Here is a 25,183-nt window from a genome sequence, read left to right as displayed (position 1 = left end):
GGGTGCAACAAGGTGACCCACTGTCGCCTTCTCTCTTCATCCTAGCAGAAGAGGTATTAAGCAGAGGCCTTAGATCTTTGTTCTTGGAAGGGAGGGCACGGTATTTTAACCTACCCAGGGGTTGCCCAGGAATCTCTCACAGTCTGTTTGCTGATGACACAATCATCTTTGCCAGAGGGCTGACAAACTCGCTGAAACAAATCATGGGGTTCATCACCAGGTATGAGGTCTCTTCAAGGAAGCTAGTTAATAAGCAAAAAAGTTATTTCATTGTTGGAAAAAGAATAGAGGAGGGAAGGTGTCAACTCATTGAAAGGATCACAGGGTTTAGTAGAAAGAGACTTCCCATAACATACCTTGGGGCTCCGTTGTACTCAGGGCGGCTAAGAGTTGCTTATTTCGAAGATTTTTTTGGCAAAGATGCACAGGAGAGTGGCAAGTTGGAAAGGAAAATTGTTGTCTTTGAGAGGGAGGCTTATCCTGTTGAAGCATATCTTGAATTCTATGTCAATCCACATTGTTTCCACCTTGAATCCGCCAAAGGCAGTAATGAGGAAATTTAATAGTATTTGTGCTGATTTTTTATGGGATCACTCAGAGTGGGGAAAGCGACATCACTTGGTGGGGTGGCATAAAGTCACACAACCTCTTAATGAAGGGGGCCTTGGCATTCGAAATTTGAAGGACATCAACTTAGCTTTGAGGTTAAAGGGTCTATAGAGAATTTTGTCAGAAAATTCCCTTTGGTGCACTATCTTTAAAGCAAAATTTCTGCCCAACCAACATTTTGCTTTAGCTGGTGTAAGGAGGATAGGAACGGTCTCTTGGAGGAACGCCTTAAGTCACAAAGAACTATTAATTGCTAACTCTAGATGGCTCATTGGTATGGGTGATATTAGCTTCTGGCTTGACAACTGGTCAGGGTGGGGTCCTCTTTTGGACCACGTTGATAGAGCACTCAATCGGGATTTGGAAACCCAAGTCAGAGATGTGTTACAAGCAGATGGTTATAGAACCGATCCCTCCCTACTAAAATTGGTTTTTTTTCCTAGCAAATCATGTGTGGAAACATCCCAACGGATGACTCGGTGAAAAAGTTGGGCGTTCCTTTGGCGTCCAAATGCCTTTGTTGTGCTTTTCCAGATGGTGAGTCGACCTCCCATTGCTTAGTGGAGGGAGTAACGGCGTCCAAGGTTTGGAATTATTTCGCCTTGGTCTTTGATGTAGCAGTCCACACGACACAGGGCGCAAGGGGCCATATGTTATTTTGGCATGAGCAAGCTAAAGGGAAAGGTACTAAAGGGAAAATCATGGGTATAGTGGCTTCCCTCATCTTTTGGGAATTGTGGAAAGAAAGGAACAATAGAAGGCAAGGCAGGAGACCAAGACCTACCAGTGTCATTATAGAGGTGGTAAAGAACTGGGTAAAAGAAGCCCCCTTTATTGAATTTCCTGCAAGAGCTCCTTCTTTTAGAGAGAGGCTGGTCTTTCAAATTTTTAATATCACACCAACCCCCCCCCCTCGGTTAAAGCCACCTCTTGCTGTCTATTGGTGCCCCCCTTTCTCTGCAGTTAAGCTTAATGTAGGTGGAGCTTGCAGGGGGAATCCCGGAGTAGGTGGAGGAGGGGGAATAATTAGAAATGGAGAAGGGAAAATCTTGGCTGCCTTTGCTAACTATTATGGAGCATGTAACAACTCAATTGCAGTATTCAGGGCCTTAAGGGATGGTCTAAAGCTCTGTGCGGAGATGGGCTTTTCGGATTCCTCATTAGTAGTACATAGTGTCTCCACAAAGAGATGCAACATCTGGAAGGGTTGGTACTGGTTTCATGAGATTATGACTTTGGTTCAAGCCCTCCGGCCAATGGTTACTTTCACATTTAGAGAAGGAAACAGAGCAGCGGATTGGTTAGCCAACTATGCCTGTGATTCGGTGTCCAGTACTACTTTCACTGATTGGGCGGATACTCCGACAGATCTAAGGAAAATTATATGGGAGGATGCCGCAGGTTTACCTGTTATTCGTACATAGTATTCTTTTGTGGATACAGGGTTTTGAGTGTGCATATTCTTTTTGGTAGAGAGTGTGAGATTCTTTGTATCCTTGGGTTGGGGTAAGGCGGGTTATGTCCCCCCCTTGTAATTATTGATCATTTTATTTTGAAGACTTAATAAATTGCCAGGGGCCAGCCCAGGTCCCAGACAATATTCGGGGTAAAAAAAAAAAAACATTACAATGATCCTTGTTTCGAGACTTGGTGTTTGATCTATATTTACGCACCCCCACATTATATTCCCTAGGAAGATGTTGGGCTGAGCTTTTGGCTTTTGTTTCCTCTATCTCTTGTATGTTCCTCATATTTGGGGATTTTAATGAAGTCCTTTCAGCATCGGAGAAATTAAGAGGTGTCCCCTATCACCCATCCTCCTCAGCTCGTGCATTAAGAGATCTCATTTCTACCAACTCTCTAGAAGACATTAAAATTTTTTGCTCTTGTTTTACATGGTCGAATAAGCAAAAACCACTTGGGTTGGTAAAAGAGTGTCTTGATAGGGCCCTTGCCTCTCCAAATAGGATTTCTTGCCTGCTTTCCCTTTGCCTACTTAAGAAAGTTATCATCGGTGGGGTCTGACCACAATCCTATCTTACTCCAGTTCCATGTCTCCCATCCTTCATATAGAAAAAATTTTCATTTTCAAGAGGCTTGAACCCATCAGCTGAATTTATGTTCTTTCTGTGTCGAGAAATGGACTGTTTTAGTTTAATCGATTAAATATGATTTGTTTCATCAATCCTCTTATTTAGAAGAGGCCTCTGACTCCCCCCGTCTTCCAAATTAGCAAACAGGAAAAGACTAATCAATTTCATTATATCCAAGGATGGCACCAGACTTGAGGATCCTAACGGAATTGCTCATGCCTTTGCCACCCATTTAAGGGCTATCTTTACCACTTCAAACCTTTTCGATCCAACCTTTGTGGAATGTCTATTTCAACCCATTGTCTCAGGGATAATAGAGCACTTCTATGCATTCCCCCTAATCTTGAAGAGGTAAGAAAATTTGTTTTTTCTCTAGGCTCGTTTAATGCCCCTGAGGTGGATGGTTATCATGCTTATTTCTTTCAAAAATTCTAGATTTAATCCACTTAGATGTGCTTTCTTTTGTTTCTTGTGTTTTTTCTTGGGCTCTCCCATCCAACATGGAGTTAACCATATGTTTATTTGTCTAATCCCTAAAACATATGAGCATCACGAGTCTCTGATTTTAGACCAATCAGTCTACGCATTGTGTCTTATAAAATTTTGGTTAAATTATTGGCAAACCGTCTTAAGGGTTCCTTTCATCCTTTATGTCCCTTTTCCAAATAGTTTGTGTTTCTGGTCGACAGATCTTTGACATCATTATAATCGCCTAGGAATTTTCCACTACCTTAACCACAAAAAAGGGAAGGAGGGCTTTGTAGCTATTGAGTTGGGTATAGAAAAGGTTTATGATAGGTTATGGGGCTTAGTAAAAGTTGTGTTTGATTTTCTAGGTTTTGGGGATAAATGGGGTAATCTCATCTATTCTCTTATCTCTTCTCCAACCTTCTCCATTAAAATGAATGGTAGCCCCTTTGTTTTTTTCTAAGCCTCTAGGGGTATCTGTCAAGGGTGTCCCCTTAACCTGTATTTATTTATTTTGGTCATGGAAGTCTTGTCGAAGTTGCTTTCAGCTAGGGGAATCAACCGGTCGATTCAGCCTAGTTTCGGTCGGGCTGATTCGATTTCGGTCTCAAAATGAGTGAGACCAAACCAAACCGGTGTGGTTTCAGTTTATTTTGGTTTTTCAATATCGGGTTAATACCAATTTAGATCAGTTTGTTTTCGGGTTTGAACCACAATGAAATCTTACATTCATAACTTGTAGCGAATACAAATTTGATAAAAACACTTTAATTCACCTTCCCCAAGTCAAACAAGTAAACAACCATGAATAGGAAAATTGATTGTGTTGTAATCCAAACAAAGAGGAATAAATTGTAACGGAAAGATAACTAATATTGAAATTAATGGATAACTGAAGTTTGTAGGGAAATCAATTTTACAATTCATATCATTATTTATCATTAATTGTAAAGGGAAGATAACTAATATTGAATCAATGAATAACTAGTCACTAAGAAAACTAATATTGAAATCACAAAATGAACCCTACTATCAAATCATTCATTTACTATCCAATTAATATAGTGAATAAGGAGATCAATGGAAGCATTTTTACAAATCAATTTCCCTATTCATAACCTCATATTCATTGATCTGTAACAATTCCCCTTACAATTAGAAAATTCTCACTAATGTATGGATAATCAATTCACCTATTCATAACCTTATACTCAATGATTTTTTATCAGTTTCATTCGGTTCGGTTTTCGGTTTGGATATCGGTCATTTAGGTGCGGCCCGGTTTTCAGCCAATCCCATCATACCCCAGTCCAAAACCAATCTGATTAGGATCGTTTCAGTTCGATCTAGGTTTTCGGTCAGCTTCGGCCGATCTTATCGGTTCAGGCTAGGTTTTGCCACCCTTTCTTTCATCCTACAAGGATTTAGGCCTTTTTCGTGGAGTTATGGTTGCACAACATGCTCTAGAGATCTCCCATCTCCTATTTGTTGATGATACGTTTATTTTTTTTTTATCGAGAACTGTCGATTATATGCTAACCATCAAAGCAATTCTTGATATGTTCTTTGACCTTTCAAGTCAGGAAATTAACTTAGGAAAAAGTGGGTAATGTTTTAGCAATAATGTATCTTTATCGAACAGAAGAAATATCTGTGCTATTATAGGGATAAAAGAGATGCCCAGAGACTCGGTCTACGTAGGAACAAATCTCTTTCATTCCCGCTCAAAGGTAAAGACATTGGTTTTGTTGTTCGAAGACTAAGCGATAGACTTGCTTCTTGGAAATCAAATTTCCTTTCTTTGCAGGTCACATGGTCCTAATTCAATCAGTTTTGACCTCGATTCCAGCCTCTAAAATCCTCCGCAGTACCGGTGGGGGGGTTGTACACATCCAGCGGCACAGCAGAGGCCATGTGTGCCATGTGTGCCACATGGCCTCTGCTGTGCAGTCGAATGTGCACCGCCACCCCACCGATACTGCAGAGGATCCTGGTCCTTGTTTTTCTTTCCACCTCCAAATCTGTCGTAGCCTTGATTCAATTTGTCTTAATTTTTGGAACAACAGTTCAGGGTATTCAAAGAAAACTACTTATATTGCCGTGGACAAAATTTGTTCCTCACTTTCAAACGGAGGATTGGGAATTCATAAGGCAGAGACTCATAATAAAGCCCTGGTATTAAAGCTAGGTTGGAGATTACTTTTTGAGAATTCTGCTCTATGGGCTAGACTGCTAGAGTCTTAAAAGCTTTCCCCCATTTATCAGTTTTTGACCCCAAAGTGATTTCTTAGAGACGATCATGGATTTTGTCTTTAAGTTTTTGAGTAATAACCAATGGAATATTTCAATGCTCTCTTCCTTACTTCCTACTGCTTTTGTGCATAAGATTTTTAACTTGACAATTTAACACTTACTGTTTGTTCATCACTTCAGATTCTAACATGACGCATTAGGTATTCCAGTTGCATCCTAGGTGGTAGACCAAGAAATGCCTTAGCCTTCTTCTCATTTTCAATGAGATAGTCATATGCCATGGCTATTGCTTCCTTAGAATCATGTGTTTTATTTGCGTCACCAAATACAGCAGTAATTTTCAGCAGCTGCAGCTGGACCTCACAACCAGTCAAACTCCAACACTGCACCAAAAAATGGACTCCTTTTCATTCTTTTTTATTATTATTATTATCAAAGGAGGGCAGCATAACCATCCAAAGAATTTACTAAGAGAAATCAGAAGACCTGTTGAAGAGAGCAGGGGATACAAGACATTTCGGTGGGAAAAGCCAAAAGACCTTTGACAAACGAAACCTACAAGCACCCGTAGCCAATACATGGGCTTCCCTATTAAGGGAACGGGGGACATACAAGAACCTAATTTCCACAAAATGACTACACAAGTCCATAATGCTTTTAACAACAACACCAAAAACCCAATCTAAAGTTCCAGAAGAGGAATTCTGAAAATTTACAAGAACCAAAGAATCTGAAAAAACTGCTAAATCCTTAGATCCAAACTGCGAGCTAGAAGTAAAGCATGACGAACTACCAAAAATGGACACCTTTTCATTCATCACCACCAAAAATGAACCTATTTTAATTCATCAGTCATCACCAAGTATGACTAAATGATAAAAATGGTTTTATTTCATTCAAGTGTGAGAAAGTAAGAGTTGTTGAACATTTCAAACTCTACGATACAGCACCATCTATATTGAAAGAAAAGAAATGTTAAAGGTTTTAAGCTCTACCATCCATGGGTATCTTAAAAAGCCAAGTTCCAAAAATCCCTCACAATGCCCACTTCCACCAACCTGGCATGAAATCATGGTTCCTCAACCATACATTAAGCTTGCAAAGGAAGCACCGATGTAGCATAATTTAATGCAAAGTTCAGATTACTAAATCTTTTATCATTGGGAACCAAGGGATGGCATCCACAACTTTGTGAGATTACCCTTAGAACAAGGTCTCTGGGAACCAGGGGATGGCATCCACAACTTCCCTCAGAACACCTGCTATCAGCCTAGCATGAAAAGGTCCCTCAACCTTTGCAAAAGTTAATGCAAAGGGAGCACCTATCATTCAGAATTTCATGCAATGTTCAGATTACTAAACCTTTCATCATTTGGGAAATGTGAAAATATGGAGGAAAACTCATTTATTTTAATCATTTCACGGACACAGAGAAAGCACTAGCAGCTTCAGAAACAGCAGGGAACAATCAAAGAAACACAACACTACATAGATGGAAAAGAATAATTCAAGTATAATTCAGCTATCTGCTTAAATCTGCAAATTTTTTGAACCTGCTGTGTAGAAGGAAAAAGAATATTAAGAGAATGGGAATTCAAATAAGCATTCACGAGCAGAGAGAATGTTGAATGCTACTACTAATGGTTGATAAATATACAAGTCTGTCACATATGGAACTCATTGTAAGTGGTGCTCATAAGTACAGGGTGGAAGTTTAATGGATTGATTAAATCCAGCTTGGACTCATTTTAAGAACCAAGGAACCCCTCAGGATGGCCTACAGCTTTATTAGGAAAGATACCTCTGAGATTCCTTTTGGTACCATGTAACTCAAAGCAAACATCAGCCTCATTATGTCCCGATTGAAAGAACATGGATTATCAGGGAACCATCTCCATCAGTTGATTTTCTCTATGTTCTCGCCCTTGGTTTTCAATTCCAAACATTGTTTCATCATAGAAGGGGCTGTAATTGGGATATGAATCCATATGAACTTGTATAAATTGGAAGTTGGAAAGGGATAGTTTTCTCTAATGGGTTCTTTAAAAATTCTCTAAGAGAGGTATTTGAAGGCTTCAGTGGTGTTTGGGAAGCCAAATACAGAGGAATACAGATACAGTAGTAAACAAGTTAAGAAGAGAAATAGCTTTGAAGCTATCATCTCAGATGGAAAAGAGATCAGTAGAGACAAGCAACTACACTAAATTTTGACCCTTCCTCATCACAGCCTCTCAACAGCTAGGAAATGTGAAAATAATGGAGACAAGCAACTAGACTGAACATTAATCCTCTGATTTGTCAAATAAGTGCCCCAGGGGGTGTGGAATCCAAGGCAGGTATAAAAATCTGAGCCGTACAAAGAGAAATACCTAAATCGCAATTGGTGGGATTGAGAACATATTGGAATTCTGTTTTCTTAAGAGTTGGAGAGGATAACAATTCCTGAGCAAGGAGAGGAAGGTGCCCTATAATGTAGGTCTTTTTTTTTTTTTTTGTAAAGAATGTAGGATCATTTAAGTCCTTATGATAGATCTTCACTTTTAGATTTTAAAGCTTTTTTAGATAGGGTCAGAATAAGATCAAAATGGTGCTACAATGAGGTTAAGTACCTATTCCCCATTTCCCTTAGCCCTGAAAGTTATATTTTTTGACATGAAAAACTCAATTGGCATAGACCCTAAATAGAGGTTCAAAAATAGAAGCTCAAATACATCAATTCCATTTCAATGCCAAAAGGTTTAGTAAGAGAAGTACAAAACCATCAATTTTTGAGAAAATTTAAAAAGGGAAAACACAAGTGCACAAGTCGATTTTCACTATAAAATTTTCAACCAGAGAAAATACAAGTGTAATAATCGATTTTCAATATGAAAAATTTAGCAAGAGAAGATACAAGTGTATTTATTTCTTGATTTCCAATATGAAAAGTACAGCAAGAAAGGATACAAGTATACTAATTGAATTTTAATATGAAAAGTTCAGCAATCATTCAAAATCAGAGTGCAGCCTGGACTTCAAGTGCTAAGGTGAGGAATATCAATGATATAGGGGCATCGTATCATTTATAATATCGAGAAATAGAACCAAACTACGAATCCTGCAGGGTTAATAGCTTAAGAAGCATTGTTATACAGAATCCTTGAATCTTGCTTCCTCTGATGAGATCTCTAGCTATCCCAAGTGCTTTTATTCCATAACAGTTTTCCTCTGAAATCACAAGGCCCAACATAAAAACAGCAGCCATGTACAGATAAAATAAAGCATCATTAATGGCTATGAACTTATATTACTAAAATAAAGAAGAGCTAAAATACTTATATTACATTCATCGACGGATGAAACATGTTATACAAGGCATATACTATAAGACTAATCTGTAACATAGTAAATAGAAAAATACCTGTTATCAGCACCGAGACACGAACCAAAAAGGAGAACTCCGAACAGCACAAACAGAAACAATTGCGAACAGGGTGAGTTGAGTCGTATCTGAGAGATACTTTCCTTAAGGTTTTAGAAGCCCCACTTCTGCAACGAGATTGACCTTGTACCTAACCCTCCAAGATGAAACAACTCCTAAATGTATAGGTTACAGAACTTGATACGAGTACTAAGGATACCAAACGGTTGTACTATCACTCTATTTATAGAAGATACAGTAAGGTAAAACTGTCTCTGGAATGAACAATTGCAGAGACAGAAAACGAAATCTGTTGTGTGTAACAAATGGCATGCCAGACTTTGTATATATAGTGTTGGAGTACCCTTTCATGAAGGGATATATCCATACAAATGTAGGGTGCAACTCTTGCAAAGGAGGTATGATAGTACGTATTTCCTTCACGTACAGGGAGAGGGTGTATCTATCCGTATACGTGTACAAATAAGTATGTATGGTTCAACCGTATAGATGAACCATAAGTGAACCAAATCGAGTTTTAATATGAAAATTAAAACTCAAAAGTGCAAAACTTATACTATCTAAAAATAAGGTTTTGCCCACACCCCGACCCCGACCTCGACCTTGACCTCGGCCTCTGCCACAGCCATGGCCCGGCTCAGCTTGGCTCGGCACGCTCGCGTGATTCAAAAGCACCCCAAGGACCCCCCACACACTAGAGAGTAGGGTGACTACCTCTCCAAAGGGCTCACACCTTAAGGAACCAACCATATATATATACCCCTCAAGTTACTCTCCCACAACCAATGTGGGACTATTCTTGAGCTCAATATTGCCTCTTGCACACAAGAGTGCACAACAAATTCAAACTAAAAAAAATGGAGGGAAGTAAAAAGGAGGGAATGAAACAAAAGACACATTTTTGAAACTTTGACTCACATTGAAAAAGTGCTTTTTTGAAATAGTACATTGACTCAAAAAATGCCTTTTGAAATAATAATACAACAATTCCCCCACAAGTTTCAAAATAGTGATACATAACGAGTGACGAGTATATTAGACATAGTAGGACACTTCATTGCAGGTGTCTTCAGGACTTGAACCTACACTAGGTCTGATGAACTACGCTACGGAGTATGGGTGAAGTCAGACTTCTTGAACCTTTCCTCATCGGTGTAGCCGACTAGTTCACCAGCCACATCCTACTAGTCAACCGTTTGTGATATCTCTTTTATGAAGATGGACATTTTTTAACTGGCCTTGTCCCCTATCTTTGTCTCATGGATGTTTAGAGAATTCATCTATAAAACTCTCATCGGTAGGCGGCCTCACCTCCTACATCTATTTAGGTCAGTCCATAGTGTGCACCACAGTTAACATACCCCCACATTACATGATATCCGACTTAATTAAGAGTCTATAAAACTCATCCTCCTTTCTTTGTAGTGGAACTACTTTTCCTATCTGCCTAGAATGAGCTAAAATGTAGTAGTACAAGACAGGTCATCTAGAGATTTTGTTTGTACCATTTGAACCTAATTCAAGAACATACCTCTTCACATAGGTTAGGTGTCCATCACATGACCTATGTCACAGGCCTCAAACTCATTCCCTTAGATGAATCATGAATTAATTTTGTAGGCAACGGTTTTGTGAAAACGTCAGCTAAATTACTTTCAGATTTCACAAAGTCAATAGCTATTGTTCCTTCATTAATATACTGTCTTACAAAATTATGCCTTAGGCGGATGTGGCGCTTCTTTCCATTGTACATTTTATTCTTAGCTTTAGCTATTGTCGCTTGATTATCACAATGAAGTGATATCGAAGGCAATGGTTTAGGCCACAATGGAATATCTACCATCAAAGTTCTGAGCCACTCGGCTTCAGTTCCCGTCTTTTTCAAAGCTATAAACTCAATTTCCATGGTGGATGCTGTTCCACAGGATTGCTTTACCGATTTCCACGAAATCGCTCCATCTCCTAGTGTGAAAATATATCCACTAGAAACGCTTCTTTGGTATCTGAAATCCAGTTAGCATCACAATAGTCCTCTAACACGGCTGGTTTTCCGCTATAATGAAGACCATAGTCTATCGTTCCCTTTAAATATCGCAATAGTCTTGTCATGGCATGCCAATGCGCTATACTTGGATTATAAGTATATTGCCTCAATTTTCCAACCGCTAAAGCGATATCTGGCCTAGTGCAGTTTATTAGATATGTAACTAAACCAATAATTTGTAAATATTTCTTTTGGGAGACAGGTTCCCCCAAATTCTTTTGTAAAAAATAATTAATGTCTAAAGGTGTTTTAACCGATGATAAATTATAATAATCATACTTCTTTAGTATGTTTTCGACATAATGGGATTGGGATGATATAATCTCCTTTTCTTTTCTGATGATTTTAATTCCAAGAATTACATCAGCCTCCCCCATGTCCTTTGTATCAAACTTAGACATTAAAAAACCTTTAGTTTGCTTTACAATGTCTAAACTTGTTCCCATTATCAACATGTCATCTACGTAAAGTAAGATGAACACACATTTACCTTTATAGAACTTGCTATACAAGCACCTATCAGCATCATTTATGAGAAAATCATTCGATACAAGTACTGAATCAAGTTTTTCATGCCGCTGTTTTGGAGCTTGTTTTAGTCCATAAAGTGATCTAACCAACTTACACACCTTGTGTTCTTGTCCAGGCACAATATAACCTTCCGGTTGTTTGATGTATATTTCTTCTACCAAGTCGCCATTTAGAAATGTTGTTTTCACGTCCATTTGGTGTATAACCAAATTATACATAGATGTAACAGCCATCATTACTCGTATAGTAGTTATTCTTGCTACTGGAGCAAATGTGTCAAAGTAATCTATATTCTTCTTTTGTCTAAAGTCTTTTACTACTAAATGGTCTTTAAACTTATCTAGTGATCCATCTGGTTTCAATTTCTTTTGAAATATCCACTTAGTGTCCAATACTTTGGAACCTTTAGGTAAGTCAACTAATATCCATGTGTGATTGGCTAAAATGAAATCTAGTTCACTTTTGATGGCCTCTTTTCAAAACACGGCATCTAAAGATGTAACCGCTTCTTTATACGATAAAGGATCCTTGACTAAAAGGTAGACAACCCAATCACCGTCCAAAAAAATAGTTTTTCTTTGTCTCTTACTTTTTCGTAATTAACTTGAATCACCAGGTATAGGCTCAATTTCTTTTGACACTGCTTGTCCAAAAGATGATACACTACTATCAACCTTACTTTCTAGTAAGTTAGACTTAAGAGGAAATACATTCTCAAAGAATTCTGCATCTCTTGACTCAATGATGTCATTTTCTTCAAACACATCATCTATGATTTTAATAACCATAAATCGATATGCAGTACTGTGCACTGCATATCCAACAAAAACACAATCACATGTCCTTGGTCCTAGTTTTCTTTTCTTTAGTTCTAGTATAGCCACTTTGGCTAGACAACCCCATACCCTTAAATGCTTTATAGTAGGTTTTCTTCCATACCATAATTCAAAAGGTAACAGTCTCGTTTTCTCATGTGGAACTCTATTTAAAATGTAACACACCGATAAAATGGCATCCCCCCACATGTCTAGGGGTAACCCTGAGTTTATGAGCATTGAATTCATCATTTCCTTCAATGTTCGATTTTTTCTTTCTGCTACCCCATTAGAGTCAGGTTGATAAGGAGCGGTGGTCTCATGAATAATACCATGTTCCTCACAAAACTGAGCAAGATTAGAGTATTTAGTACTTCTATCAGTTCTAAGCCTTTTCACTTTTCTCCCTAATTGATTTTCCACCTCTGTCATATAGGATATAAAAGCATTACTTGCTTCATCCTTGGACTTAAGAAGGTAAATCATGGTGAATCTAGAGTAGTCATCTATGAATATAACAACTTATTTTTTGTCTCCTCTAGATTCAAGTGACTTATAATCACAAAGATCACTATGCACCAAATCAAGAAAGCCACTTTGCTGTTCTATTGACCTATGTGGTTTTTTAGTGAATTTTGTCTCCACACATGTGGGACCCTTAGTCAACGGTTACTTAATATAATTGTCAATTAAGCTTTTCTTATACATATAAGAAATGTAAGATGTATTGCAGTGACCTAATCTACCATGCCACAAATCATAATAATCAATAAGGTAAGCAGAAGAAGCACTTGGCTTATCTTTTATTACTTCAGAAACACTTAGTACAAATAGTTCATTACTAAGATACCACTTGCCCACAAATACATCATTTTTCAGAACAACAAGCTTGTCAGACTCAAAAAGTAACTTCATTCCTGCTTTGTTGAGAAGTGGCCCTGAAATAAGATTGCGTCTAAGTTCTGGCACATGCAGCACATTGTCCAAGACAAGTGTCTTTCCTAAGCAGAGCTTCAATGTAATTTTCCCTTTAACGATAACCTTGGATGACTAGGAGTTGCCCATATAGACTTGATCATCTAAAATAGAATAACTCAAAAAAGAGTTTCGATCCCCACAGATGTGCCTGGTAGCACCTGTGTCAATTATCCGGTCATTTGGTTTTTCAACCAAAAACACTTCGGTTATCATTGCTGCAAAAACTTCCTCTTCAACAAGATTGACTTTTGCCTTATCTGGCATCACCTTCTTCTTATTTCTGCAGTCTTTCTTGAAGTGGCCCGGCTTGCCGCATATGAAGCAATTTCCTTTCTTCCTGTTTGAGTTTGTATTCTTCTGAACATAATTGTCTTTCCTCTTGAGATTTGGTTTCTTCTCTGTTTCCACCAGATTAGCATTGGATCTAATGTATCCAATAGGCTTTTCACATTTGTCTTTGATACGGTTCCGTTCCTCTATTTTGATTCGAACTACCACTTGATCAAAGGACCAGTCTTTCCTCTTGTGTTTCATAGTAGTTTTGAAATCCTTCCAAGAGTCAGGTAGTTTATCAATCAAAGAACTTGTGACAAAAAGATCCGGTAAAATCATGTTCTCTTTAGCCAAATTCCCAACCATAACTTGGAATTTGTCTACTTGAGAAGAAATGGTTTCACCTTCAGTCATCTGGAAGTTCAAGAAATTTGACACCACATACTTCTTTAAACCAGCATCCTCAAGAGTATATTTGTTGACAAGAGCTTTCCAAATCATGTAGGCATGGTCAAAGGAATTGTAAACATTGTACAATTCATTTGACAGAGCATTCAGAATCCTGTTTTTGCATTGAAAGTCTGCTTCTATCCAAGCAATCCTCTTCATATCAAGAGCAACATTCTCACTTGACGGAGGCTTGGGATCAGTCAATGCAAACACCACCCCTATTTGCGTCAAGGCAAATAGCATCATCTGTTTCCACCGTTTAAAATTATGCCCGGTGAACTGTGCTATCTTATCAAACTCTGAGACTATTCTCAGTTTTTTCATACTCGGTTGTATGGCAGCAGCAGTATTTTGGGCAGCAGCAGCAGTAGGTGGAGGGTCCTCAGTAGCAGTTGGGTCCACAGTATTATTCTCAGCCATAGTCTTACACAGGAAAAAAAAGCCAAATATCTAAAACCTTAAGATTGTTATACAAGGCATATACTGTAAGACTAATCTGTAACACAGTAAATAGAAAAATACCTATTATCAGCACCGAGACACGAACCAGAAAGGAGAACTCCGAACAACACAAACAGAAACAATCACGAACATGGTGAGTTGAGTCGTATCTGAGAAATACTTTCCTTAAGGTTTTAGATGCCCCCACTTCTGCAATGAGGTTGACCTTGCACCTAACCCTCCAAGATGAAACAACTCCTAAACATATAGATTGCAGAACCTGATACGAGTACTAAGGATTCCAAACGGCTATACTATCACTCTGTTTATAGAAGATACAGTAAGGTAAAACTGTCTCTGGAATGAACAATTGCAAAGATAGAAAACGAAATCTGTTGTGTGTAACAAATGGCATGCAAGACTTTGTATATATAGTGTTGGAGTACCCTTTCATGAAGGGATATATCCATACAAATGCAGGTGACCTACGTACAGGGTGCAACTCTTGCAAAGGAGGTATGACAGTACGTATTTCCTTCACGTATAGGGAGAGGGTGTATCTATCCGTATATGTGTACGAATAGGTATATATGGTTCAACCGTATAGATGAACCATGGGTGAACCAAACCGAGTTTTAATATGAAAATTAAAACTCAAAAGTGCAAAACTTATACTATCTAAAAATATGGTTTTGCCCCCACCCCGACCACGGCCACGGCCCCTGCCCCGGCCCCGGTTCGGCGCGCACGTAATTCAAAAGCACCCCAAGGGCCCCCCCACACACTAGAGCGTAGGGGGACTACCTCTCCAAAGGGTTCACACCTTAAGGAACCAACCATATATATATAGCCCTCAAGTTACTCTCCCACAACTAATGTGGGACTATTCTTGAGCTCAATATTGCCTCTTGCACACAGAAGTGCACAACAAATTCAAACCAAAAAAATGGAGGGAAGTAAAAAGGAGGAAATGAAACAAAAGACACATTTTTGAAACTTTGACTCACATTGAAAGTGTTTTTTTGAAATAGTACATTGACTCAAAAAATGCCTTTTGAAATAATAATACAACAAAACATGAAATACGATAATTATAACTATTCAGCAAGCACAAAACTAAAGAGCTTTTCTGCTCCTCTTCCCTTTCCCCAAAACTTAGCTCAGTTGTACATAATTTCCCCCCAAAACAAAATTAAGTAGATACTATATACCCAAAATATCCATCTATCACCACCTCACTTTATTTTCAGACCCATCTCTCACCAGACTGAAAATGACAAGTGCAAGCTAGGTTAAACCAGATCAAACAAAATATTTACTGTAATTTGAATTCTCCAACCATAAGAATCTCATTGAATCTCCACACACTGAAAGGCAAATTAACCCCAATGGAGCAATTCACTACATAATCAGTAACTACAAAAAAAAATAAGAGTGAAAATAAAGGTAGAAAGGACACAACAAAGCATAAGGGCAGGGCCCCCTTCTCTGTCCCACTGGATTCTGAAATCTCTGCAGGACTTTTATCACCAGGAAAGAATAAAGAAATAGAAGAAAATGCTAATGGGAAACTGGGGACCAACAATTTTGTTATGAAGTTCCCTATTCTCCAAATTTTGAAACATCACAGCAGCAAGAGAATCATCAGTAAGCAGTTAATCCACACCCCATTCCAACTGCAAAAAGGGCAAGGAAGGGGAATTCGGGAAGAAATCTTCTGAGCTCTGTTTGTTGCGGGGTAAAATTTTACCTGGAAAATTTTCCACAGCAAATTTTACTTGTTGAAAAGTTTTCTAATGTTTGTTTCCATCAAAAAACAAACATTGCAACACTTTCCAACATTTAAAATTTTACATCTAATTTTTTTTTAAGTGAAAATTTTAAGTAAAATTTTACAATGAAACAAACGGAGCCAAGGGTCACACTGGCCGTAACAGCCAAAGAAAAAGAAGGAGAAAAAAAAAGAAGAAATTTGCCATTCCTAACTGTGGCATGGCAAGAACCACAAAATTGGCAGGTTTCTGCTTCTTCTCCTCTTTCCTTGACCACATTTTCAACCTTACAATAACGCCACAGTTGCATACAGGGGGAAAGGAAAGGGAAGGAATTAAAAAGCCGCAGCCATGGCAACCGTTGTCTAACCTTCTGACGAGAGAGATGCTGGAGATCAAGCTCGAGCTCTCTTCGGGGAGGAATGGAGGACTATTCGACCAAAACTTTTCTCACCATTCCTCGTGTGGACAACGAGATTAGTTTTAGGGTCCGATGGAAAGTATTAAATTTTATGATTTTTTTTAAAACAGAATTTTCTTTCTTAAATTTATCAAACAAACAACTAGAAAATATGAAGGCCAAGAAAATTTACAGAATCTTCTTTTCTTCTCTTGGCTTCCAAACACAGCCTAAGGCAGACTCTTCAATCTCCAAAAAACACAAATTGACTCGCATCAATTATAAGCTTTTCAACGAACTAGAAAATGTCCGAATTACAGCACATACATATTTACACTTTTCCTTGGATACATGCCTACACTTAATACTCCTCAGTCTCCAAAAGCACAAATTGGCTCACATGCACGACGTACTTTTCAATGAAATGAACTTGATAATGTCAAGAACAGCGACGTACATATTTACACTTTTTCCTTGGATACATGTGGTGGAGGTGCAAAAACAAAAGGCAAAAAACTTTCAACATTCCAGTCAGTCTGTAGCCCCTCCACTATCATCCGAACAGGACTTTTCAGGGCCCTCCGTAACCTGTGATATGTTGTCCAAATCATCCTCCCTGCAATGTATCATTTGCCGAGAAACTAATCCCACCACACCACCTGTGTTTTCAATGGCGCCAACATCTCCTATTCCATTATAAAGTGCCCTGCTTTCTGCAGCAAGGTTACCATGTTTTTCGTCGGTGCTGTTCAAAACAGGTAGCACACCCATCAGTTGTGGATTTGTCTGAGTTGAACTAATGAGCAGCCGAAGCGTTTCCCTTGCACCCTTCTCTACCACTGATTCTGTTTCTGCCATCAACGGGCCCACAATGTTTGGGTGCAAAGATGGTATAGTGGTTGAAATAGCAGGCCCTGCACTGACCAAGTAGCCTTGACCTGAAGAGCAGACATCAAGAATGTGCACTATAGGGTCACACATCAAGGGAGTGAAAGTTGGAATCTGCTGCGAGCTTACTGCAGAGATGATCGAAGAAACTGGGAGGGGTAACTGATTCACTGGGTCAGGCAGGAGAGCGGGGAAATCCAATGATATGATATCAGTGATATCAAGAGAACTTTTTGGTGGGAACAGGGTACTAGGGGATCTCATGTCCGATAATAAGGAAGACACAGTAGGCAGTGACAAAGAATCACTCCAGGGGATAGGAAGTTGTGGAAGTGTTGCAGAGCATTGCAAGGTTGATGTGCAGGGAGGGCACCAGCAGTAGTAGGGGGAATAATTTGAAGCACTCATGGATGGAATTTGGGATGACAATGGACTTAATGCGGGTAGAGAATCCAGCTTCCCAAGAGATTGCAAGAAGCCTAATGGCAATAGGGGCTGGGATCCACTGACCTCCAGAAGGTGGTCGTCCTTTTTAGTGCAGGTAGTAGTACATCCTTGTGCAGCAGATGTGGAAGCAACAGGTAGGTTCTCAACTGAAAGATGACCATCTCCCCGTCGCTTGATCTTTTCCCTAGAAACACTTTTAGCAAGGGAAATGTTCCTTGGCAAGCCATCCTTGAAAGAATTAGATCTTGGGCTGAGGCTGCCTTGATAGAGGGCATGAGTTTTTACTGCTTGACTACTGTTGTATCGTGCACGGCATGGCTTTGTAGATGCAGGCACAAGTTGGATGATTGGGTCCAACTCAGGAGAGTTGGATACAGTACCCACTGAAGAAAAAGACGACACATTTGCATTTGATTGGGGGTTGCTCACTGTTGACCCAATTAGATAAGCACGGAGATGAGTTGCAAAGCAGTCGAGGCGTGACTCACTGATGCCAGTTAGCTGAGCTAAAGAAGGCTTCCTATTAACAATATCCTTCATCTGTGCATAGAAAAGGAAAATGAGGCCCAACTATATCAAAATTCTACCAAAACACCCTGGATTATATTGATCAATGTAGTATTAATTATACCTTTGCAAGCAACTCCATGCCAAGGAGCTTTGATTTTTCCGAGCACCAGAAGTATGAGACTTTCCCATCTGGTAGCTTTATTAGGAAAGAACGACCAGAATTGTCAGCTGGGATATCTTCTATTGCCACAGAGCTTTCAGAATTGCTACTCAATGTAACTACTTTCTCTGTGCAGCCATCATCCCCAGCAAATGAGACGCGCAAATCAGATGTGGGCAAAAGAGTGATATAGAGATTTCCTCTGTGAGAAGGTAGAAAAGGAACGTAGAATTTAGAAACATTGAATAATAACTAAAGGAAAACAGAAAATAACAACTAACAGGTATGAAAATAATTGTCTAAAATTAATGAGTAAGAATGGAGATTTCATCTTCTCAATGAATAATATGTACAGTGCTTTTATTTTTTATTTTTTATTTTTTTAACTCGGAACCTTTTATGTTAAACAAAATGGTCAATGTGCCACACAAGGTAACCTTCAAGTTGCTATACAGGATATACAGGTTTTGACGTCATTTGAGATAAATGATTTAGCTTTGCAATTACGTGCAACTGTTAGGTCATTTGGTTAACATTTTACTTGTATACCTATCAACATTTCTAAATACTCATTGTTGGGGAAACCACCAGGTTTTGACGTCATTGGAGATAAGTGATAATCACTCAATTTTAAAAAGTTATTTGCGACATTCAAGCTAAATTATTAGCAGTTCCCAAAAAGTGGCAACAACAGTTGGGCAAACCACTATGGACCTGGTTACCGAAAGGAATTCCATCTAGTCTGTCATTGGAACATGAAACAGGCCGGTACTACACTCATACATCATGTGTAATGTCTGAAAGGTAAATGAAGCGGTTCAAGATAAACAGATGCCTCTCCATTCTACCCCACCACCCCAGGGGGTGGGAGGAGGACCCTTCCTGAGACCACATCCTGGGCCTCAAAAGGAACTACAGTGGGCCCAATATTCCCAAATAATAAATCAAGCACCTAAACTAATGCTTACACTTAAAACCAGTTCCATGCAGAACTGTCATGTCTATTGATCTATGCCTGGAAGGAAAGAAATGTTATATTATGTTTGACTATGACAATCTATACATATGTAACTAAATAACCTAAATATTCTGGGTAATAAATTAGTAACTGAAAAATAAATTCAGGAAAAGAAAACTAATAGAGGATTTGTACAATAGATTTATCCTTTTTGAGATTGTTAAACATGACCAAAAATTTTTAATGAAACAGTATCTAAGTCACTCATTTCAGCATGGTTGCCAAGCACAACTAATCAGGACTATTTACAATAAATCAAAACCACAAAGATACTATCTGAAACACCAAGACTTGAAGGATCCTAATGCCTATTACTAATCAAACAGAAATAAAAGAAATCCTAACGCCTATTGAGTATTACTCGTAATGGAGCTCAGTGACTGCATTGCTTACACAGAAGTACTTGCAGAAAATGTGATTGCAACCATATTTAAATGCTTACAGCAACAAAATACCTGTATAATATTAGCTTAATTTGTGTAATTGGTGCATACAAAGAGCAATCATAAATTTATACAAGGACATGCACAACGTGATTGGTTTCAAACAAGATCAACTGACTCAATGAGTACAATCTTAGTTCTTTACCGTTAGGTTGGTAGGTCCAATTCCAATTATCCATTCTTGTGGGTGAAAATTTTAAATGCAGTGTTATTTTTTACATCACCACCTTTTCCACTTGATTGGAGTTTGTGTTTGGAAAACAAGATATCAATTATCAAGCAATATTACTCTTCCAACTTGTGAGTTGACTGCCAACTCCTCAGCATATGTTTGTGCAGATTAATTTCTTATTTATCTTTTGAAAGAGTTTGGTTTTAAATAGCTTCTTCCTCTAATTTTTGTGCAGCTTGCAACAGAAGACATTGACATGTATTCAAGGACTAGAAGTGCTTCTATAACACCACCTTAATTAAGTAGCCTATCTACACATTTCTCAATCAAGTCATGCAGAATAAATAAACTCTGTCAAAAACAAATCCCTAGAAATATAAAACACCAATGCAGATCTAGAAATAATAATAAGCTAACAGTTATGGAGACAACAAGACAACACCAATAGAAAAAACCTCAAATGACACATTCATATTCATAATAAAGCTAACCAAAGAACGAAGCTGCTGTCATTAGCAAAGAGAGGAACAAATACAAGAATGATTCAAGGGTCCTAAAGCTGTCTTTGAGTAAAAAAGTCACTTCCAAAATGCAATCAGTGATTCTATCTCACACAAAAGAATAGTATCTGGATATGATAAGATGGAACTACACAATATGGGGACACGAAACTACCTTCACCTCCTCTTAATTCAGAGATCATAATAACATCACAAACGCCCATTTTACCTACAAATACAAAGATATATTCATTTGGAAGGATGAACACTGCCACCATTACTAAGCTGAAGCATAAAATCCTGCAACTTCTGTAATCACCAACAAATACAGGACACATTTTCCAGCCAGTTTATATTTAGTAGTGAACTTGAGAATACCGGTGGACAACGTTTTAATCAAATAAGTCACCTTCCACAATAAAATATTCCCTCTAATAAGATATCAAATAGAATTTTCAAACTAAAACGAAAAATGTTCTTAATCGGACTTGATTCAACATGCGATGAAAAAGCAATGCAAGGAAAAAGCATGATACAAAAGAAGCAAAAATAACCATTATAAGATCGCAGACTTCCAGATAACAGCATCATTAAAATTCCAAGAGCAGGACAAAATTGTTTCTGAAATCTGAACTGTTTGATTGAGAACTAAACATAGTGATAATTATAAGACCAACCTTAATGGTGCCTCCTCATGTTCACTTTGCACCTCTTAGTCATATCACATTCTCATTTCAAGATGGAGTGGTGCCAGGACAGACCAAATAGAACCCATCAGGCAAAACACGTCAAGAGATGATCAAGCTGCACAAATGCATCTGCATGTGCATGTAAAGGGCACTCAACATATGCCACCTCAAAGGAAAGCACCCTTGACAAAGATAGAAGCCCAGTCCAATTACAAAAGAAATGCATTAACTACTGTGAAAAATATCAGGAATTTATCTCCAATTTTCAAGAAAATATCATGAAGCTTGTAAGGTATGGGCCACTTTTTCCCAAATAACTAAATAAGTTACACTAGTCATGTCAAACTATGACATAGTATACCTACACTCATAAAATAGAAATTCTTTCATGCAGCGACCATTCATCTACCCCACACTCCAAAAGGCCACCTGAACACACAAACACATTACATACACCATTCTTTCCCCCATCATCTAATACTCGCCATAGAAAGTGGAAAGAAAAATGAGTATAATAATTGGATAATGATGCATGTGGAACTATGCTAATATCATGCAAAACTATGAGGAAGCCACAAACTATGTAGACTTGACTGAATAAGGTAACTATCTATATCAAGACGAGTCTCCTTGGTGTATGCTTTTTTCTAACGATATTGTTTTGGTGGATGATATCCAAATTGGAGTAATGGATATCAACCTTGGAATCAAAAGGTTTTAAGATAAGTAGAATGAAGACGTAGTATATGGTGTGTAACTTTAGTAACACTAGGACAGATAATGAGGGGGTGAAAATTGAAGAGAGGGCGATTCTGCAAAGTATTTATTTTAGGTATTTGGGCTCAATCATAAATAAAGAAGCTGATATAGAGGATGATGTTTCACAGAAAATTAAAATACGATGGATGAAGTGGAGAGGTGTGTGCTGAGTGTTGTGTGATTGGCGTATTCATTTAAACTTAAAGCAAATTTATAGGACAATCACACGACCGGCTATGATGTATGGTGCAGAGATAAGGATGTTGAGATGGATGAGTGGCAAAACAATGAAGAGGTAAAGTAATGAATGATCATATTAGAGCTTACTTGGGAGTAGCTCCGATACATGATAAGCTACGAGAAAGTCGTTTGAGGTGGCATGGCCATATTCAATGGAGGCCTTTGGATACTCAAATATGAAGGAGTGATTTGCTTCAGATTGAAGGGACTAAAAGAGTGAGAGATAGGCCAAAAATGACCCTACGAGAAGTGGTGAGGAAAGACATGCATAGCTTAGGTCTTGTATCAAGTATGACCTTGAATAGAGCTGATTGGAGGGCAAGGATCCATGTAGCCGACCCCATTTAGTTGGGATAAGGCTGAGTAGTTGTTTTTGTTGTTGTTGTGGTTAGATGCAATGAATGAAACGCATCACATGACATGTGCAAGTCTGTCACAAAAATTTAAAAGGTATTATCGTGCAATATAACATGCAATCAATCACAGTTGCAGAGAAACTCACTCTATCCGTTGAATAGTGCAGAATAACTTGTTAATCAACAGGCTTTAGAAACTAAGAAAATACATTGACAGCAGTGATACGTATAACCTTAAGAGTCTATGATAAAATGCAGTTAGAAAGAACATCAATACCAATTACTGTATATGGCTACTGACCTTGATGGAGAGAATACTAGACCAATTATCCATCATACATAACTGGGTAACAAAAAAGAAGGGATACTGAACCAGTACTCCTTGCCTATATTATAAATAAATTTAGAATGTATCTGTTCTTTCAGTGCAGTTTCACTTCTCTTGTCTGGGAAGAAATTCAAATGTTGTGTACTAATTTGAGATGTCAAAGGCAGAGCCTAGTTGACGTAGCTATTTGGGTGGCGCATAAGTTTGGGCATTTGAATTACATTACAATGCTTGGCAAACTTTCTTTTTGTGCTACTCTTACTCATATTTGGCAGGAAAGAAACTTCAGACTCTTTCAAAACAAGACCAGAACTAGGCCCATGCTAGTTAATGATATTAAAGCGGATGTCTTGGATCGGTGTCTGTTTCTGAATTTGTCGGGAGTGGATAATTCAAGAAACAATCATCTGGCTAGTAAATTTGGGGTTCAAGTTTTATGGATCTCCAAAATCCCAAAAACTTGCTCTTGCAGGTGTCCCTTAGATGGTATTATTGCATTACACTGTGATGGTTTGCTAAATCAAGATAGGGCATTCTATGGAGGAATTGCTAGACAGTATGATTGTAATCCCATTTTAACCTATGTGTGAAGGGGGAGAGGGCAGATCTATCCTGGCTATGGAGATTCTTGCAATTTATAAAGGATTGTTGCTTTGTAAGGAGAAGGGGTTACAGAAGGACTCAGTTTGATCAGATTTTAAGGTGGCAGTGGATTTCCTCGAGGCAAAGTCCACTGACCTTGGGGTGTTCTGTACTTGAGGAGTGCTATTTCACAAACAATTGGTGACTTCGTTAATGTGATATTTCAGCATGTCTGGAGAGAGGAGAATCAACCATTGGACTATATTACTTCTCTTCCTTCTTTAGAGAAGAAATTTTGTACTTACCCTGATGAGTATTCATCCGATTTTGGCTACTATAGTTCATAATGATGCCAGCCATTATATTTATCACCGGATGTAACTTTCCTTATCTTTAATGAATTTCTTTATTACCCATAAAGAAAAAAGGTAACAGCCACAAATATTTCTTGGCCCTGAATATCAGAACGCAGAGGGTTCACACAAACAAACTACCCTGCCCCCATAAAAATTTCTGCGCAGACACATGACATAACAAAGTACTTCAATGATAAAAATTATAGAAGAGACAAATACAGCCACAGTATTTCTTCTGAAACTATAATTTGTCATCCAGCTGGTTCAGAGAAAATCGAACATGTATATACCATGATGTGGGAAGCATATCTGAATTAAGATTTCATATGTAAATACCTGGTAACCGAATTCAAATGACTGCAATTACCTTTTAGCGGTTGGACACAAAAGGGTTCCTTGCTTGACGACCTTCCCCACACGCATGGTAACGAGCGGAATGCACAAACATCTCGCCAGCATACCAACTTCTGGGGCCTCGAAATGCTGTTCACAAATCAAGATAACAAATCAATGCTGTTCTCTGCACGATTGAGGGCGCGATGGATATGCAAGTACACTAACAAACCTGACTTATATGCGCCAGCAAGCAATCATCCGTAACACCACTCGAGACATTCAGCTTCAGCAACGGCTTCAGCCTTTCATCGGCACGGCAGCCTCCCATAACCTGCACATCCAAGGCCTGTAGCCACTGAAGGATGCCGTTTCCTTGATCGGTTCTCTGTAGCAACAGATCTTCATCAACCTCATCTCTGAAGATACCCCTAAGCCTCTCAGTAAGATCACGTTCACTTCCAGAGATTCTCCCACTCTCCCGAGAAGTGATCGAAGGGCCTCTAGAACTAACACAAGCGACTTCAGATTCCCTCGACGAAACACCAACAGCAGATTCGTCAGAAATCTCATCGGAAGTTTGATTTAAGCGATCCGATCCCTCAATTTTATTCTCATCAATCGAGCCTTCTCGTTTTGGGTTTTCCATTTCAAATCTCAGGAATTAAATTTTGTGAAATTTTCTTAAGTTCCAAGACTAGAACCTTTTTGTTCCGCCGTAAACACCGATTCGCTCAACAAAATCTTTCAAACTTCTCGATATCGAACCAGAGAAGTGATCAAGAGAGCTAACAGTCTGAAACTCAGACAAATCAATCGAGAGAACCACAAAAATCGTGAATTTAATCAATTCT

At 38.5% G+C, this 25,183-nt stretch overlaps 2 protein-coding genes and 1 long non-coding RNA gene across 5 annotated transcripts; 1 reads left to right on the top strand and 2 right to left on the bottom strand.

Annotated features, from left to right (window-relative positions):
* The first annotated feature begins 1,058 nt into the window (after positions 1–1,058).
* LOC122650497 (ribonuclease H-like) lies at positions 1,059–2,033 on the top strand. The gene is made up of 2 exons (XM_043843909.1): positions 1,059–1,146; positions 1,573–2,033. The coding sequence occupies exons 1-2, from the start codon at positions 1,059–1,061 to the stop codon at positions 2,031–2,033; spliced, it is 549 nt and encodes a 182-aa protein (XP_043699844.1).
* A 3,560-nt stretch (positions 2,034–5,593) lies between these two features.
* LOC122651994 lies at positions 5,594–16,090 on the bottom strand. Its single transcript, XR_006331542.1, has 3 exons — positions 16,000–16,090; positions 11,923–11,924; positions 5,594–5,606 (listed from the first exon to the last, which is right to left on the bottom strand). It is a non-coding gene; the product is annotated as an uncharacterized LOC122651994 (long non-coding RNA).
* A 723-nt stretch (positions 16,091–16,813) lies between these two features.
* LOC122651993 lies at positions 16,814–25,183 on the bottom strand. 3 transcript variants are annotated; one of them, XM_043845605.1, is made up of 6 exons: positions 24,562–25,183; positions 24,364–24,479; positions 18,515–18,755; positions 17,986–18,423; positions 17,036–17,955; positions 16,814–16,904 (listed from the first exon to the last, which is right to left on the bottom strand). In XM_043845605.1, the coding sequence occupies exons 1-5, from the start codon at positions 24,976–24,978 to the stop codon at positions 17,080–17,082; spliced, it is 2,088 nt and encodes a 695-aa protein (XP_043701540.1). In that variant the 5' UTR covers positions 24,979–25,183; the 3' UTR covers positions 16,814–16,904; positions 17,036–17,079. The 3 variants fall into 3 exon arrangements, with proteins under 3 accessions (XP_043701540.1, XP_043701538.1, XP_043701539.1); XM_043845603.1 differs by having other exon boundaries at positions 17,036–18,423; XM_043845604.1 differs by lacking the exon at positions 16,814–16,904 and having other exon boundaries at positions 16,962–18,423.

Source organism: Telopea speciosissima, chromosome 2 (genome assembly GCF_018873765.1).
Source record: "Telopea speciosissima isolate NSW1024214 ecotype Mountain lineage chromosome 2, Tspe_v1, whole genome shotgun sequence".
NCBI lineage: Eukaryota > Viridiplantae > Streptophyta > Magnoliopsida > Proteales > Proteaceae > Telopea > Telopea speciosissima.
Note: the sequence above shows the minus strand (reverse complement) of the source record. Positions and strands in the feature narration are given on the sequence as shown.